The sequence below is a fragment of the Ambystoma mexicanum genome, chromosome 8, assembly GCF_040938575.1.
Source record: "Ambystoma mexicanum isolate Mex_15411 chromosome 8, UKY_AmexF1_1, whole genome shotgun sequence".
NCBI classification, from domain to species: domain Eukaryota; kingdom Metazoa; phylum Chordata; class Amphibia; order Caudata; family Ambystomatidae; genus Ambystoma; species Ambystoma mexicanum.
The window spans coordinates 1381655074-1381673833 of record NC_090929.1 but is presented as its reverse complement, the minus strand read 5'-3'; the positions used below and the strand labels follow the sequence as shown (position 1 = coordinate 1381673833).

At 43.7% G+C, this 18760-nt stretch overlaps 1 protein-coding gene across 1 annotated transcript in view; it reads right to left on the bottom strand.

Moving 5' to 3' along the window:
* Nucleotides 1–5185: 5185 nt before the first annotated feature.
* Nucleotides 5186–18760, bottom strand: part of MMP21 (matrix metallopeptidase 21) — a 105690-nt gene continuing 92115 nt past the window's right edge. The window contains exons 5-6 of the mRNA XM_069611507.1: nt 10532–10704; nt 5186–6808 (exon numbers count right to left, since the gene is read on the bottom strand). Of these exons, the coding sequence (XP_069467608.1) occupies nt 6506–6808; nt 10532–10704 (476 nt within the window). The 3' untranslated portion in view covers nt 5186–6505. The remainder of the gene's footprint in view (nt 6809–10531; nt 10705–18760) is intronic.

Sequence of the window (18760 nt, the reverse complement as noted above, 5' to 3'; positions counted from 1 at the left end):
TGCTTTTGTAAATGGTCTATCCCATGCCTACATACACAAGGCACTACCATAATCTTACTACCTGGCAATAAGGTGGCAACTGCTGGAAAATGTGATTACATGGGTATATGAAAGCAGTACCTATACAGAAACTAAAACTGTTGGCTTTGACAATGCTTGCTGTGACCAGGACTTCACTGCAAGCAACAACAGATATAAATTAAGTGGCGGAAGGGACATTTGGTTGGGACATTTGTTTATGCACTGTTATGCCATTGCTCATGCATTGATGTCAAAAATATATCACGCCATGTTTTTCCTTACTGCGCCTTGTTATGCCTTGATAAACTATTTTACAGTATGTAATGCTCTCTCAAGTGACTATGCCATGTATTCTGGGCCAGATTCGGTCATTAATTGCCACAGACTGCTTTATGACAACCCTCTGACACTCCAAACCGCATCACAACTCAGACGTACATAGAAGCACAATACAATGCTTTCAGGAACTAGCAGCTGGCATAGCCAATCACACACTGTAAAGCAAGCGAGTGTCCGTTGCTGCCTTTGCTGCCTCCTTTATTCCTCCCTCAACTCCTGCTATTGACTCTCACTCTGACTCAGTCCTTGCTAGCCTTCACCTCTCCATTTCCAACACCCTTGACATCCTTGCCCCTGTCATGAGGATCAGCATGAAGCCTGCCTCCAAGTGTAACAGTTGGTATGATTCTGACCTATCCTCGCTGAAAAGCAAGTGTGGAGTTGCAGAACAGAAATGACTTCCCGCACGTCCTCTTGCAAAGTGGCCTGTCACCTGCTCTAAAGGCACTATTAACTCTCCATCTGGACCAAGAAGCAGGCTCATAATCGAGCATGCATCTCTGGGGTCACCAACAACACGGCTGAACTTAAAAAAATCTGTAAGGAACTTGCCAATCCTGCTGCAGTCTCAACTTCTCCACTTCCTTCACAGGCCCTCTGCATGGCTTTGACCTCCCTCTTCACAACCAAACTCAGGACATCCTGCCCTCACTCTCCTCTACTTCCCTCCCTCCTACACCTGCACTTAGGCCTCCCTTAGCCCCCCTCGCACTTCCTTCTTTCCTACTCTCCTCCTTCTCACCCATAGCACCGGCCAAGGTCACCAAGACTGTTTACTCTATGAAAGTCTCATCTAAACAGTTGTCTCCCTTCTCCTCTAGAACTATCAAGGACAATATTGATGCCCTTGCCCCCTCTTTGGCTGACTTCTCCAATCACTCTTTTGCCACTTGCTCATTCCCTTAACCCCTCAAGCACTCCCTTGTGCCCCGCCTCCAAAGAAAGCGGTCTGCCAAGCCTTCCTGCCTGGCTAACTACAGCCCTATCTCCACTACTCCCTTGTTGGGCAAACCTTTGGAGAAGTTGGCCAGCTCCCAAAACATCCATCACACTGAATCTGTTGGCTGTCTCCACAACCACCAGTCTGGCTTCAGAGCAGCCAGAGGCACAGAAACTACTCTCCTGAACAGCGTGACGACCTGCTCTCTAACCTTGACTCCAACTCACATTCTGCTCTCATCCTCCTTGATCTGTCTTTTGCCTTCGACAAAGTCAAACGTCCCTCGCAGGTTCAAATGGGCCCTTTTATCTCCTCTCCCTCACTTGCTCTACCTGTGGAATCCCTCAGGGCTATATCCTCTCTCTGTGGCTTTTTAACATTTACCTTGCCCCTCTTGCCCACCTGATCTCCACCTTCTCTCCTCACTTCCAGTGTTATATGGATGACACGCAGCTGTCCTTTAAGCTTCCCTCCTCTCTCACTCCCAAATGTCAGACTGCTATTCAGGCATGGTGTGCTGCTAAGGATCTCTGTATTAACGCCAGCAAGGCCGAGATCCCTCTGATTGTAACTCTCCCTCCTCGTTCCCCCTTACTCTCTGGCTGCTCTCCTTGGGCCCCCTCCCCTCACCCTCTTGCGGGGCAAAAAACCTTGGTGTCATCTACAACTTCTCTCTCTCCTTCTCACCTCATATCGCTGACCTTGCCAAGAAGGCTCACTTTCAGCATCATCTCCTCAGAGGCATTCTCCCCTTCCTCACATTCCCCCAGAAACTCAATGTCTCCAGAGCTATGGTTCTCTCCAGGCTGGTCTACTGCAACAGCCTCTTCCTCAATCTACCTCTTTCCTCCCTACACCCTGTTCAGCTAATTCAGAATAGGACTGCAAGACATTTCCTTGAGAGCGATTGGTCTGAAGCCCAGGGACCGCATCTCTCCAGCCCTAAAATCTCTCTACTGGTGTCGTGTGGCTGCAAGAATCAAATTCAAGACCCTCTACATCATCCACAAGGATTTCTGGGGCCTGGATCTTTCAGTGTCCATCTCTGCCAGTCAGAGCGGGGTTACATTTGTCACAGTTACTATTTTATGAATGTTCTGCTGTTGTGTGCAAGAAGTATGACCTTCTCTTGCTGGCTAGAGTTTCTGTGAATCTTTGCCATTTTCCTAATTCCACACCCCCAATCCCCTCGATTCCCAATTGCTTCAGGGTCGCTGAGGTCAAATTCTGCTCTTTGGGTAAGAGTCAGTAGAATGTGGAGGATTAGTTGTGGCGTCGAAAACCTAGATCTTGGACGGGACATGCTTGCCATTACACTGCCACTATTCACTATTGGACAAGTTGACAGTTGGAATGTCAGTTTGTTATGGTATATACACTATTACAAAATATAGAAAATATTGGTCCCATAATTGAAGTAGCTCATTACGCTCTCAATGCTATTCTTTACTTATGTTTGAGCAGCAAGAGACCGCGGGTGGGATGAGATCGCCGCAATTAGTATGGCTCTAGGTCCTCTTTGCATGGAAGAAAGTGCAAAGAATGTCACGGCACACCACCAATGATGTTAAGATCTGTTGTGGGCCCACAGTATCCGCAATGGCCAGATAACCTAACAGCCAATTGTATGGCATATAGGCCACCTTGGCTGACAAAAATGTATTTGTTTTCTGAACACTATCTTCTTGAATGGAATCTACACCTATTGTTTTTATTTAAGAGTTCACTGGACTAAAAACTATTTCGAATACTTAAGCAAATGTGTTGTATTTTAATAATTTTTTTCGGCCATGGTTTGCACTGGGAGATTTCACAGAAATTAAGTCATACTTTTCAGACTTTCACAATTGCGGGCCCAGCAATGTGAAAGGAGAACGCATTTAACCCTTTGAATATATAGTCACCAATGGCCGTGGGCAAGAACATTTTGCCAGTGAACAGTGGGACTTGGTGGGCACACAGATTGGCCCCTCAGAACCATGAATTTGGTACATGTACAACACATGGGCAGTGAAAGATTCAAGAGATGAACTGTGCATTGCCCTGCCTTCTGTTGCAACACATGTTTAGGTTTATTTGTTTATATTGCGCCGTAGCCTGCAGGGTGCACATGGTTACAGAATGGTTGTTGTATTACTAAACTCTGCAAACGCTAAAAATGATGTCTCAAAAGAATTGAGAACATGGAGGTGAATAATGCCCCATTTTATTTTTCTGTACAAGTGATTTCGGATTCATCCGCACAACCTAAACAGCACTATGTTGAAGTAAAAGTCTCTCTCGACTACTTCTATCACAGCTCAACTATCGCTCTACTGCTATCTGCTCTACTGCTATCTGCTCTACTGCTATCCACTCTACTACTATCAGCTCTACTACTATCTGCTGTACTGCTATCGCTCTACTACTATCAGCTCTACTGCTATCCAATCTACTACTATCAGCTCTACTACTATCATCTCTATTATTATCAGCTCTACTGCTATCCGCTCTACTACTATCAGCTCTACTACTCTCCACTCTACTGCTATCCCGAACTCTCTCAGTGCTTTGGTGGTAAGGGGCATCGCAGGATTCACCAGACGTGACGAGCCATTCGGGTTTGGCTGACATCACTAGACTTAATGTGGACACAGTGGTGGATGCCCGGTAGTACGTCCAGGGGTGTTTCTAGGTCTGGAAAAGATCTGGGGCTACGCTAATGTCGGGACTGTCGGGACGTGGGGCTAGCTAGCCTTTTGGTTGTAGCCCCTGAGCTTCTGTCCAGTGCTGCAAACAAAAGACCAGGGGGTATAGCCCCCTCAGCTCCCACCAGCAACACCAACGCCTCTGAGTAGCACAAGGTGATCAAGTGACAGGAGAGATATGAAGGCAGAGCACTGAACGCAGAAGTTGAACCAATGGGAGAACAAACGTGGAGGCCAGACAAGTAATTTAAGAACATGACAATTTCTTAAAACCGATGAAAATAGCAGAAACGATGAAAAAGGATTCACAGAACATGAAAGTTAAATAATAACCAATGTTTGGCCTCGGTTTCACAGTTGCCCTCATACATGTTATAAACGTTGCACACCCTTCAATTTTGACTTGAAAGTCATGGTACTTCTTTTATGCAATACCTGGGTTTTTTAACAGAACTTCGGTGAAGGGCACGCAGATCCAGTGGCTAAAGGCAGGCCTGGGAAGACGTTTGCAAAGTCTGATGGTAAGGCATGATTAAAGCGAGCTCAATGAGTTCCCATGAGCAGGAGTTTTGGGCAGGGGAGGTGGGAATGGGTGGCAATGACCATAGGGGTTAGCAAGGCCATGGGCAGTCAGTCAATGGATGGGCTCATAACCAAACAACACCTATAGACTGTGTGTCCCTCCTCCCATGCCATTCCTCCCTATCTGCAAGCGACACCTAATAGCCTAAACTAAAAATATAAACATGTTCACATAGATCAACAGAGCAAGCGGAATTAAAGGGCAATCGTGCTTCAGCGGAAGCGTGCCACTAGAACCCAAGGTTAGTATTTAAGGCCGGTGGAAGGCAGCAAGGTTTAAGAACATCGCAGGGAATGCCATCGTCGCATGGGATGCAGGGAATTCTCGCAGGAATGGCCGGGATGAACAAAAAGTGAAAATGTAGAACAGCACGACACAAAGCCCTTAGATAGACCTAAGCGCATCAGAAGTCATGGCTAGCCAACAATCATTGTCTGCAATAGGTTGAGGGAATAACCAGACCAGACGGGACACTGTGCTCTTAGCTGCAATCAAATGTTCGGTTTCTGTGTGAAATGTTCTGCTGTTCATTGCATAATGAATAATTTAACAATTGCAATAACAAAATAAAAGTACAAAACGAAGCATTTAATAAAAACAGATGAAAGAGTTTAATTGCCAATGGTGTGTTTTCAACAACAAATCAAATTGAGTGCCTTGCAACGGAGATTACAATATCATAACTATCCAAATAAAAAACTCAGCAAAAATTGCATCGTCTAATTCAATATGCATTTATCAATAAAAAAATTAACACTTTATGCTATGCTTACATTTCAGGGCCAGCATCCTAGGGGACCCAGTTTCGTGTTACACACGTCCACTGCAACGTTCAGAAGTCCTTGCCTCAGTCGAAGAACCCAGTCACTCTACAGTGCGTTGGGCCCCATATACCAACAGTGCCATTGGCTGAGCTTAGTATTCAAGAATACAAGCACTGTGTTTGTACTGTGGGCATAGGCACGGCGTGCTCAGGTGCAGCCTCAGGAATCAGAGTGTTCACTGAGGGGGGAAATAAAGTGTCCTTAGGCTGTCCACACACACACACACACATGGGCATTACATACAGAACTCTTCTACTGCAGGTGTACCTATCCAATCAAATCCTGCGGGATCCAGCATTTACCTTCTGCAATAAGTCTGTACAGCTTGAAGTCCAGAGGCTACCTTATAGCACAGCTTCAACCAATCATATTCTAACCTGTCTTTGCTAATTCGGATGTAAAGTGCATCCTGGAGGCTTATATGAAACTATACATTACATTTTATATAAATTCAATACAATTTTTTTAAAAAAACATTTTTCTGATTATGCTAGCTGGGATAATAGCGTGCCTCTTATCCCTTCTTTTGTCATTAAGCAAGAATCACACACATACGTGGCACCTGTCTGATTCAATATGTGCTTCCTAGATTTGATCCTCGGTCTGTGGTCGGTTTTTGTGAGGATGACATGGACCCCACACTAGGGGCGTTGCTAGGGGGGGGGCTAAGGGGGCTATAGCCCCTGATCTTTTAATTGTAGCCCCGGATAGAATCTCAGGAGCTACAGCAAAAGACTAGCTAGCCCCCAGTCCCAACAGTTCCGACATCAGCTTAGCCCCGGGTCTTTTCCAGACCTAGCAACTCCTCTGCCCTACACAGAGCCGTGATGTGGTGTGAGCTAGTGATTTCCACAGAAGCGAAGTAAGATGTGAATGCGCGTCATAGATGGCCAGATGTTAGAACTCCCCAATGGCGACACCAGCCTACATTACACGTGTGTGGAGGTGTGAAGCAGAAGAGGCGGTGAAGGAAGCATGACGCCTCGGTCTTTCGGGACATGGGTGCAGCATGGTGGGTGACAGGCGCTTGGCCAGAGCTGCCGTTTGGGAGTCTCAGTTTATGAAAAGCTGCAGAGGTTCAAGGCACAGAATGGAAACATCCCCAGTCCCCTCATCTCATCTTCAGCATGGAGCTGTGCACATTACAGACGTCCAGCCACTGCTCCGATATCTTTCTCCTCGGAAACAGACCGTTGTAGGGGAGTTTTGGATTCTGCAGCCTGTCCTTCTCATTGGCCACTTTCCAATACTCCTCCCCTTTGAATAGGAAAATGGCGCTGTGGGTGTAGGAATAGTAGGACGCGTCAATATTGCCCATGGGGTGGTTGCTTCGTGAGATTGCTGGAAAAACATCAGTAATCCTCCTGGGATACATTTTGGCCAATCTGTTCCGATTGACGTCAAAAGCAAACACCTACAAGAAGAAATTGGGAAAAAGTTATTCTTATGTTTGTTTACATGCATTGGCTAGTTCCGCTTGTGTATGTATTGTCTAGTGCATCTCACATTTGGATAGTCTGATAGTTAGCATCATAGTCTAATAGCTCTACCTGTATAGCATGTATTCACATATGACTCTACCTCTAACTATTTACCACAAAATAAATCGTGCAGAGTATTACAGGGGTCTGCTATCCAACTGTCAGTACACATGGGGAATGCATGGGTTTCCTGCGAGGCTGGGTTTGGGCAGCTAAGCGCATTGACAGTGTTTCCCCCACTGTAAAACATATGACCCACAGGTTTGGATAATGTATTAAACAGCGTCGACTGGTCCGAGCAATCTTTTGTTTGGGGTGGATTCTGCTTTTCAGGTTGTTCATGCTATTGCCACGAAAGGAATGAGTGGCTTCAACAATGTTACATACCAAGCTCCGGTCTGCAGGTAGTTTATTTTAGTTTAGGACATTTGTATAGCTCGCACATTCCACCAGAATCTTAGCAAAGAACTAAGAACCACCAAGAGCTCAACCAGGATTCTTTCATGGTGACTGAATGATTGCAAGATGTGCCAAGTATCACTTTTGGAAACTTTGATGATGGCAAAGTCACAGGGTAGGTATAAGGGTGAGGCATCCATAGGGTGCCTCCTGGCACCCATGTTGATCTGATACCCTTGTTCATTTGGGCAATGCAGTAAGGACAGCCCTTTCTCCCAGTGGAAGAAGGAATTTGACAGAGATGCATTGCACTGCCTTCTGTCGCAACAAATCACCTTAACCCTTCGGGTGCGCGTGGTTACAGAATGGTTGTTATATTACTTAACTCTGCAAACACTAAAAATGATGTTCCAGCAGAATTGAGAACCTGGAGGTGAATAATGCGCCATTTTATTTTTCTGTACAAGTGATTGCGTTGATAATCATCAAGAATCGGATTCATCAGCACAACCTGAACAGCACTATGTCAAAGAAAAAAGTCTCTCTCGACTACTTCTATCACAGCTCGACTATCGCTCTACTCCTATCCGCTCTACTACATATGCTTCTAACCCTTCCATCTGCCATCTCTTTCTGCAGTCTCCTGGCTGTCACTCTGCCTGCTTCCCTCTTTCATGGAACTGCTGCCTCAGAAATCTCTGTTTCTTATAACATTGCTATTTGTAGGGACGGGATAGGGAGGTTTTGCCACAGCAGATATGGTCGAATTCGATTAAATCAAATATTATTTAATGAATTTTGCTGCAAATATATGTTGGGGTGGGTTTAGGTGAATGCATAATGTAGTGGGCTTATGGGGGGCGGGGGCTGCCCCGGGGTCTCCCCCGGCATATATTTGCAGCTGCAAGATCTACCAACAAAAAATCTTTTTGACAAAATCACACAGAACCAGAGGGACCTGAGGTCTTCTCCTCTTGCCCAAATCGTAGGCATATTCCCCTAATCCTCTACCCCAGCCTATGTAGCTATTTTTAAAGGTGAAGCGCCTGCTCTCTAAGCCATTTTTACTTCATCATCCTCTCCCTTTTATTTTATTTATTTATTTAATTATAGAGCGCCAAACCAACAGGTATCAGAGCGCACAAAGACACAAAAGGGCTCAAAAGGATAGCACTAAATGAGTAAAACCTACGAGAAACTACTTTCCTCTAAGTATCTAACAGGTCGACCTGAAATGGTGTAGCAAAGGGGAATTATTTGAATAACATTTTTTTCAAACGTTTCCGGAAGCACAAGTAGTGCTTTTCCAGGCGCTGCTCTGTAGGAGGAGTATTACAAACCTGTGCTGCATTTTGGGACATCCATGCCTCCACTTGAACTAGAGCGAAGACCTAAGAGGCACATATAAAGTTTCATTTGCTCTTTAAGATAGATTGGGGCATCCCCATTATTGCACCTGTGAACCAACGAAAGGGCTTTAATTCTTATTCTGGCAAGCACTGGTAGCCAGTGAAGTTTCTTCCTTGCACAAGAGATCTATTCCTTCTTTGAAATTTCACAGATTACTCTGACTGCCTCGTTCTAAAGAACTTGTAGCCTCCTGAGGCAATTCTTGTTGGCTCTAATTAAGAGGGCATTGTAGTAGTCAATCAGAGGCATGATGATTGCCCTAACCAGGGTCTCTCGATTCTTAGGTGACAGGAAGAGTTGAACTTGTCTTAATACCCGCAGATGATATTGTGTGCTGCCAATCACCCCATCCACCTGGGCCTCCTCGTCGCTCCCTCTTCCATCAGTAAGCCTCTGAAAGTGACCTTCACAGAATATCAAACTATTCCAAGATCAACCTTGTTGCGTTTGTTAGTCTCAAAGATATAAGCAATGTCCTCCCTCACGGATTGATTTACTGGGCCCCATAAAATAAACCATTGCCTTTCCATCTGCCCATCCCTTAACCCATCCCTGAAAGAGCTAAATGAAGGACTACTATGTCATAGGCTCACTAGACTACTGGGGTACAAATGGCTTTTGAATCAAATATTGTTTGTCTTCCAAAACACGATAATCCCCAAAAGTATGAATGTGGTTCAAAGGTGTAAGCTGTACTCTGTGGATTACCCTCCTTACAGGCATCTGGCATCCATAAAGTTTCTAAGAGAGTTTGGGAACGGCTGGGTCCCCAATTGATAAGCTACCTTGTACCTGGTCAGCTTCTAAATTCAAATCCCCTCCTACTATGATGAGGTCCTCGGCTTAAGCTGTGATACTCTCTGTTGCCCAATCCAGGAACTGTATTTACCCCTGGTTGGGTTATAACGTGCACAGAGGGTGGGTAGCATGTCCTTTTTGCACCCTTAAAACATCAGATGGCGCCTTTGTGGCATCTGTATATGGCTGGATGTTCAATCTAGAAATTGGAAAGAGGAATTCCTGCCTCTGCCTTTTTTCCGTCTCGAAGCTTAGCATGATACACCCAACCTAATGTCTCTTGATCAATCTTTCCGGGTTCCAGACTATAACGAGTTTCCTAAATGAAAAAAATATCTAGTGCACTCTTTTTGCACTCCCTTCCAGAAGTGAGCACTTTGTGTTGAGTCTAAGCCTTTACCGTTAAACATGGCAATCAACCAACCTCCAGTTCTACTTTACATAATACCCCTGGCAGAGAAATGCATTCTGACACACTAGTAATTGTGCTGACACTTTGCCATCAAATAACCCACATGAGATTAACCTCCTTAATCTCTGTCTGCAAAGAAATCTGTCCTATTCCAATATGTCCTGCTGCCTCCTCCTCCCCGCCCCATTCAATTCCCTTCCCTCTCCCTAATGGTCAGAGCCTGGGTAGTTCATCTCCACCAAATAGAGGGAGTGTAAAATTTCATTATGGCTAGGATTATAAATAAATATAGGTTCCTTTCTGTTAAGGTATCTAATTATTTGCACATGTCCTAGAAATCCAATCCTGTAAGGTTTTTAGGTTTTAGCCCATGTACCGCTCACACACATGGACCCATTGGGATCCCATCCAACTGTACATTTCTACAATTTAACGCAAACATTTGATGGGTACAACAGGTATCAAGTTGAGCCCATTGGTTCACAGAAAATGGATGTATTACAACGGTTCAAATTCTGTACTAAATCACAAGAACAGTTACTGCCTAAGGAACGAGTACTGTATTGCTCTGCATGCAAACTTATCACTTTCCTTTTACAATGTGTAAATACTGAGAACCAATTACAATGTTACTTACATAGGAATCCTTGAAGAAATAGATGTGCTGATCCCTCCGGTCATAAAAAGCAGTGTCGATGGGACTGGGGATGTTAGGAAATCCTTCCGAAATCAGCTTGGGATACCGCTTTCCTTGAATGTCTTCAGTGTACGCCTGATCATTTTCACTGTCATATCTCCAGTACTGAGTACCTAATAGAAGACAAGCAGTAGCATTTTGAAACATTCTTTTAGTGACTGGCAGCTTCCATGGGTGCTTGGCTGAAGGTGAGCGTTTCGGGTTCATACTCATTACGGTTAATAGAAGATAGACGGTCCATCAAGGTCAACATTAGAACAATGGCTAGAATCTGGTCAACTATCAAGGTGAGATTTAAGACCTCATTGGACTCTTTCCCATTCCTTTTTCAAAGAGGGAAGACCACAGGACTTACTGTACCCAAACCTCATCAAATATTTTTTTAAGTATCATAAGCCGATGTCAGGCCTTAAACAAATCACCAAACCTGAACTTTGTCAGAGGATGGAAATACTCCTGTGCTAAAGGCCTAGGAATTCAAGCAGGGTACCCCTCAAAAGTCACTGGCGTGCAATTGGATCGTTTCACCTTCTTCCATGAGTTGTGATCATTTCTACCTCCCCATACCAACGGTCAGCCTCCGACTGTCAGTCAGATGTAGACACTGCCCTGATAATCATTCTCAACGTTCTGATCAATCACCTAAGCACTGAGTACTCTCCTCTCGTTCTCTCTATCTCTGTGTGTGTGTGTGTCTCTCACACACACATACACACAAACACACACACACACACACACACACACACTGTATGGGATTTATAACATGCCACAGGAAGATCTAACAGCATCAATGTGCATGCCAAGAACATCAGTTCTTGCTCTGCTTTATAAGCAGCCGAGTAAACTGCTTCGTTTGAAAGCCTCTGCATGAATGTTGTGTTCACATTCTTTATAAGCACACTCATGTGCTTACCTTGTTTTTGGTTTGACCTGTCCGTTATTAAACTTCATCACATGAACACTGGTGTGCCAATTTTCAAAGTGTATCCACATACACTTGTACTATTGCTGTGAACTTCTCTATATTTGCTATTTTACGGAGTTAGTTTTGTATCTTCAGTATAATGTATAGATTTGCCTCATATCCACATTTAGACCTTTTATGGGTATGTTAAAAAGGATTGGCCAAAATGTGGAACCACGTCAAACTCCACTACATATGTCACAGCACTCAAAAGCTGCACCATTAATGACTACACTATGATTTCCGCCTTCAGATCAGTTGTCAATCAATGTATATATCAAGAATACTTTTTGTTGTATCTTAGAGGGTATGTTTTTGAGCTAAAGTGCATACCCATAATGCATTGCTCGTTGGCTCCGAACAGGAGGCAAACTTTCAGTGATGGCTATTTGGTTGTGCTGCAGCATGCGTGACTTATTAGCTGAAAGTGTCTATTCTACTCTCACATTTCAGATAGAAGGGTTTTCTCATTAGCTTCAACAGGTACCTTTTATGGCAATCTAGCAAATGCCTTTTCAAAATCCAATCAAATATCCACTTTTCGACTGATTTACTTAAGTTTCTCAAGCATACTCAGAAGATTCGTTTCGGACAATAGATTATTCACATTCCATGTGATTTATGCTAATGATAGTCAATTCATCAAAATGTGCAGCGATAAGGGGCTGATTACAATGCTTTTTTCAAAAGTAAGTTTAATTTAATCATTGGAAAAACAGTATCTTCTGCACGAGTACGTTACTGCAAATTCCCAGAATTGTACTTATGAGTGATGCATATAAACTATTCTGAGATTTTTGTATACGATAAGCACATTTGTAGAACATAGGCATTTGTGTAACTTAATTCAAGACTAGCAAAAGTAGTGTGATGAAGTCCCTTGTCAAACCTTGGGGACCGACAATAGGGTCATAAAAGGGCTGTGGTCCACCCCAGGCAAGTGGATGCTGGACCCGGAGGAGGAATCCCAGCGCTCCCCAGACCACCCCAACTGGGTCCGGCACCAAGGAAGAGGGCAGTCACAGGAATACTCACACCCCCACGGACACCCACAACCACCAAGGAGGAAAAGAAGGTGGGGGAGTCGGAATCCCTTAAGGATAACCCTTACCATAAGGATAACCCTTTTAGAGAGTCCTTTTAGCTCACTAGCCAAATCATCAGCATAGTTTAAAGAAACAAAGTTGTAACATTTCAAAGTCACCATCAAGCAGTGAAATAGATTTATTTCTTTGGCACCATTGCTGAGGCACACATATTTCATTATGAATCATACTTGTAAAGACTGTTGTGGGCCTCATCACGAGTTGGGCGGTATCCTGGCGGTATTCCCGCCGGGATACCTCCCGCGCTTATAGCGCTATCACCAACCAGTCCGGCGCTAGCAGCGCCGGATCACAGGTTTGGCGGAACGGTACTTCCCCATTCCCCATTGGGCGCATTCGGGAATTCCTCATTACCCATTGGACCCAATGGGGAATCTTTGGCAGGATTACCATTGGCGGTATTACCGTGCAGTAATAACACAGAATATCAGTAAATTCCAGGCAGATTTCCCCCCATCTCAGAGCTGGGGGTAAATACTGCCAAGCCCGGGCTTTGGCGGACCCTTAAATGCGGCGGTAAAAACGTTACCGCCGCATTTAAGGGTTACCGCCCAACTCGTGATGACCCTTTGTAAAAGCCCTGTGGGTTTAAAATTGCACAGGAACAAATCTAAAACTAAATCGAGCTCTATGAAACACAAACAAAACAAATACCATTCTCCCATTACTGTTAACGTCACGATTGCTGCAGAATTGCAAATCCCCCGCGATGAAGAAGTTACAATTACATTCTGGGAAAGCAAAGGGGTGGGGAGTGAAGCACTGACTTCAAAGTTTGGGGGAAAGAGCCCTCCCACATGTCCATGGCAGTTTGGCAATCCAAGATGGTGGAAGGCCTTAAAGTAACCTCAGGCTAAGCCTCTCCCAGACCACATGATCCCAAGCACATGTCAAAGTTCCAGGACGGCACACCCCACAAAACACAGGTGCAATGTGTGTCCCAGAGTACCATCCAAGGGGTAAAGCAGCAACATTATAAAAATCATCTAATTCAGTCTAGGAGTGTGGGGCATTTGGAAAGGAGCTGGAGTAAGGTTTTTTGAAGCATGCTAGGTAGATAGAGGACTTTTGAGAGAGAGCTGGATAAGAGATTGGTGGTTATAAGAGAGAGTTGGAGGGAGAAAATCAATGAAGCATGTGGAAGAAAAGATACCATTTGAAGGAGAGGGATGAGGATTGGTGAAAGAGGACTGAGGAATTTGGAGGAGTTGGTAACACCTGGAGAGAGATATATTGAGGAGGTTGGTTGGCAAGGGTCAGGAGGGGAAGAGCAATCTGGCAGTGAGGTTTTTGGGAGAGCAAAGAACATGTGCCATGCGGGGAGGAGAACGGAAGAAAGCTATAAGGTGAGATAATCCCACTCTACCTAAGAAGGTGGGGAGGGCCGGTATCCCCATAGAGATTATGAGTAGGAAGGATTCAGTGGTTCATATCAGTCCAGGGCAGATTCCAGAGGCTGAAGGAAGTAAGACACAGTGCACTCTCACTGAGGGTCAGGGAAGGTTTCGTCAAGGACTGTCAGGAAGGAAATGCCCCAGGGGCCAGAATTTAACAACAGGGAGGTCGTTAGGTGAGCCCCCATTCCACAGATCCTAGGGGAGCCAAACAATGTGGAATAAGACCCAATATTACCCCCAAACGTGTGGACGAGACTACAGAGTGTTTTCAAACCCAAATGAAGAGAGTTTGTAAACCTGTGGAAATCTAAAGACAAAGATCAAAGAAGAAAACTGAATGGTGGAGCAGGGCAAGGACGAGCACGGAACTTTGTGATAGACTCTTTCTTTTGATCATGGTTCCTTTCTGGAGACTTATCCTGATTTTCGTTTCTTGTGTAAATACAACTTTATCCTCTTAAAAGCGATATCCTTGTCAGCCATTTTTGTTCACACTTGTGCTGTCTGTGACAGGCATTCCCAGGGGCATGTTGGGTGGGGAGTTGTAAGCAGGCCATGGTGGTGTCCAAATGGGAATGAGGAGCAGGTCCACAAACATGTAACTTAACATCTATGCAAAAAGCGTCAAAGTTGTGTTAGAACATTTTGCAAAAAAACTTCAGTTGCAACTGAACATTCCAGGTTGGATTTGAGGTGTGATAGTGCATGGAAGGTTATGCAAATGTGTGGGATGCATTGCGTATGAAGAGATATGTGCTGGAAAATATTTTGATGTGAGCCAAAAAAGGCTAATAAAGATTTTTTTCTTGTCCAACGCGGAACAAGTTAACTCAGAATAACCTTTTCTATTTTGGGCCCCACATTTTGTGTGAATCTCGTGTAACTATTTACCAACAGTAGCACATGTGTTTGTGAAGACCGCTTCCACGTGCAAGTTACACCTGTACCTGGCCCACGTATGCCAAATCCAGAATTGTTTGTGAATCAGCCTCTTTGTTCCGTAATAATGTTCTCCATATTTCTTTCTAAAACAGATGATGCTCTTCCTAGTCTGTACGTGGCCGGTTCTACTTTTATATATTAGTCGCAGACCAGCTTTCTACAAATCATCTGAGAAGACACCAGAGTTTTCAAATATGAAGTTTAGAGTCTTGTCAAAACTGTGGTTAATGTTTTCATATGCTATGTTGAAGGGCTTTAACAGATCACCCATACACCTGAAGGACCCTCTAAGTGCAAAACAATAGCGCTGAAAGGGACAGCCAGTTCCTGGCCTTTCTCCAAAAAGGCAAATGGTCCTGAATAATACATTTCCGGAAGGAGCGAGTGCCAGAGCATGGAACTGAGAACCAAAAGAAACAGCTTTAACTGAAGGAAAAAAGCAACAGAATTAGAGAGCACAAGCTTAACTGTGTGCGAATAAAGGATGGACTGGAGCTAGAAAACGGACATGTCACCCCTACACAGGGACTTAAAATAATGATCTTCACTAATTGGCAACAAGTGGAAATTGTAAAAGACGGGAGAATCCAGATCAGGATTATTCTTCCCCAAAGACAAATAGGTGGTTACATTATTAGCATGTTGCAGGTGGTTCATTAGGTATCGTGAAGGAAGTGGGTCCTCCTGTCAAACCATTCATTCCACACACAATCTTTCCTCAAGTGCCTTCTCTGTCTTTAGGATGGGCTTGCAGAATCATCTCGTGGGAGGTGATGGGTGGGAGGAAGGAGAGGAAAAGGAAGACCGGGGTACCCCCATGCCGCACAGAGAATGGTTTGGTCCTAGGATTGCAGGAGGAAAAAAGACTTTGAGGGCGGCATGCACCTGAAAAAATAAGTGGGGTGGGCGATCAGTAATGGGTGCTGGACAAGGGGGAGAGGCGCACAGGGCATCAATGGAAGCGGGATGGGCCGCGAAGAGCTGAGGAGCAGAAACATTGTTCAATGAGTCATGTACAACAGGAAGATCAGCCACAGAAACATGACACTGATCTAATGCGAAAATTTGTGGAACAGTCTGTCACCATAGCCAAACCTGGACAGAATGGGGCCAACCCCAACGGGACAAGAGGCCGGAAATTTAGATTTACAGGGAGAAGAAACAGCATTCATTTAGGAATTATCAGCTGAAAGAACAGACTTTAAAATAAATACTTATCTAGGGAATAAATAAGTCTCTGTAACCCAAAAGACTCCCAGATTCTCAATGGTATGCCTTAAGGAAGAACATGGTACAAGGGAGGACAAGCAGATGGTGGGGATCCACAAGTAGGGGGAATGCTCTGCTAGGTACTGTTAAATCTGACATAGGGATTTATGACATAACCCAAAACAGAATAATTTCACCCACAAGTGGAGCAATAGCACTACAAAATACAGTACCCTACTACACAAGAACCATAAGGAAGGGGTGCAGATTGTTTAGTCAAATGTTTTCATCCTGAATGTGAACAAAAGAAGCAAATTCAAATTCAAAACGAACAGCCAACAAAGATACAGCACTTAGGGCCTCATTACGGGTTTGCCGGTATCCTGGCGATAATACCGCCGGGATATCGGCAAACAGAAATACCGTTACCGGCACTTGTCTGTTGGCAATACCGGCAGGTTGCAAGTGCTGGTATTCACAGTAAGTCCACATTTCCACAGGGGAGGTTTTTCTGCAGTTACCAGCAACAGTCTTACTGTGCCAGTAATATAGACATTGTGTTGCTGGTAGTGGTCAGATTTACCTCCAGCTCTTAGATAAATCCATCCCCTCTACCAGCAAAGTTGGAGTTGGCCAGTCTGTTATTACCAGTATGCCTGTAATTTGTAGAAGGTTTTCTGTAAACCAAAACACAATAAAAAAAATAAAAGAAAATTACCAGTTCTTTTACCATCTAACAGCCAACTCTTTTTCTTTTAAATCTCTTTATTAGTATGTCATTAAATTAAATCACAGAAGAATCAAATGCAGAAAGGAATAGTTAACCAGAGAACACACACCAAAATCATTCAATTAAAGAACATATCAATAAACAAACAGCATAATCAAATGATCCCTCCGACATACTAAGATTTTCATTTTTGTAAACAATAAAAGAGCAAACTACAACAGTCAATAAAAACATCTAAGATAGAACATACACACAAACACCAACATCACACAGACACTAAACCAAATCCCCCAAAAAGTATAATAGTGAGAAGAAAAAAAATTCCTTCCTCTTTTCCCCTCCCCTATCTCTTTTCCTTTTCTCTTCCTTTTCCCACTTCATCATTTCTACCCACTTCTTATACTAATCCACAGCCTATATAGTCAATCATACAAGGCATTGATTGGACCCCAAAACAGATTGTACACCTCTTCCTTGTCTTTCACTCTAAATGAGAACTTTTCAAATTCGATAAGGTGCGCAAATCAACTAACCAATCTTCAACTGTAGGCTTCTTCCTAGTTTTCCAAACTCCAAGCATCAGTCTCAAGGCCACCAATAAAGCCTTATTTATCCAACCACTATATTTCAAAGAACGCCTACACTTACCTCGATGTAGAAATAAGATAATGTTCCCACCCGATCTTTGTAAAACTACATCCAAAATTAAATCAATCCTATCAATCACATCAGTCCAGAAAGTCCGAACTCTAGAGCAATCCCATAGAAGGTGCATAAGCGTACCAACATCCTTTCCACATCCCCAACATAGATTATGAGTTTGTAACCCCAGTTTATACATTTTAACTGGTGTCCAGTACACCTTACCCACCACCTTCTGTCTAATCAGACGCAAGTTCAAATCTGTACCCACATTGGCACTTACCCTAAGAATATCCTTCCATTCCCTGTCCGTAAAATACATATTTAGATCATCCGACCACACCATTCTCAATGTATCCCACGCAGCAACATGTTTATCTTCCAATTGCATAAAGGTCATATATGTACGTACAGAATATTCCTGTCCTGTAAGCAATTGACACAGTGTGGGTTTGATTCCCAATGAATTACCAATCATTCTTTTCCTAAGATGAATCAGGGAGCTCAAGTCTTCATATTTTCATCTTTCTCTTTCATGCAACCCATATTTCCTCTGTATGTCCCCAAATGTCAAAAGATCATCACCATCCAATATATCACCTATTGTCAAAACCCCCTTCCGAACCCAATTTTGCCAAATCAAACATCTATCGTTTAATTGTAAAACCTCATTGTGCCAAAGAGAAGCATCTTCGCTAAAACCATATGACTGGCTATTTTCTCCAAACCACCCCTGCAAGGTTTGCCTGGTTGCCACTATAGAGTTCAACTTTAATCTATTAGCCGACATATTGCCCATAGTTTAAAGGCTATTTAAACGATACGGATTGAAAACCCCTCTCTCCATGCGTAGCCATATAGCACCTGCAAAGTCATCATTTGTATAATAATAAGTACCCTTCTTAAGCAGGAACGCCTTACAGTACTTATATAAGTCAGGATATCCAAAACCTCCTTCATCCACACTTTGCATCAACATAAATCTAGGGATCCGTGGCTTCTTACCCAACCCCCACAAGAAACATTGAAAAATCTTTTCAATTTGCAAAACCTGTTTTTTGGAAATCAATAACGGAATCGACTGAATTATATATTACACTTTTGGTAATAAAATCATCTTTATCGCAATTATCTTTGCCCATAATGATAAATGAAGTCTTTCCCATCGTCTTATTGGAT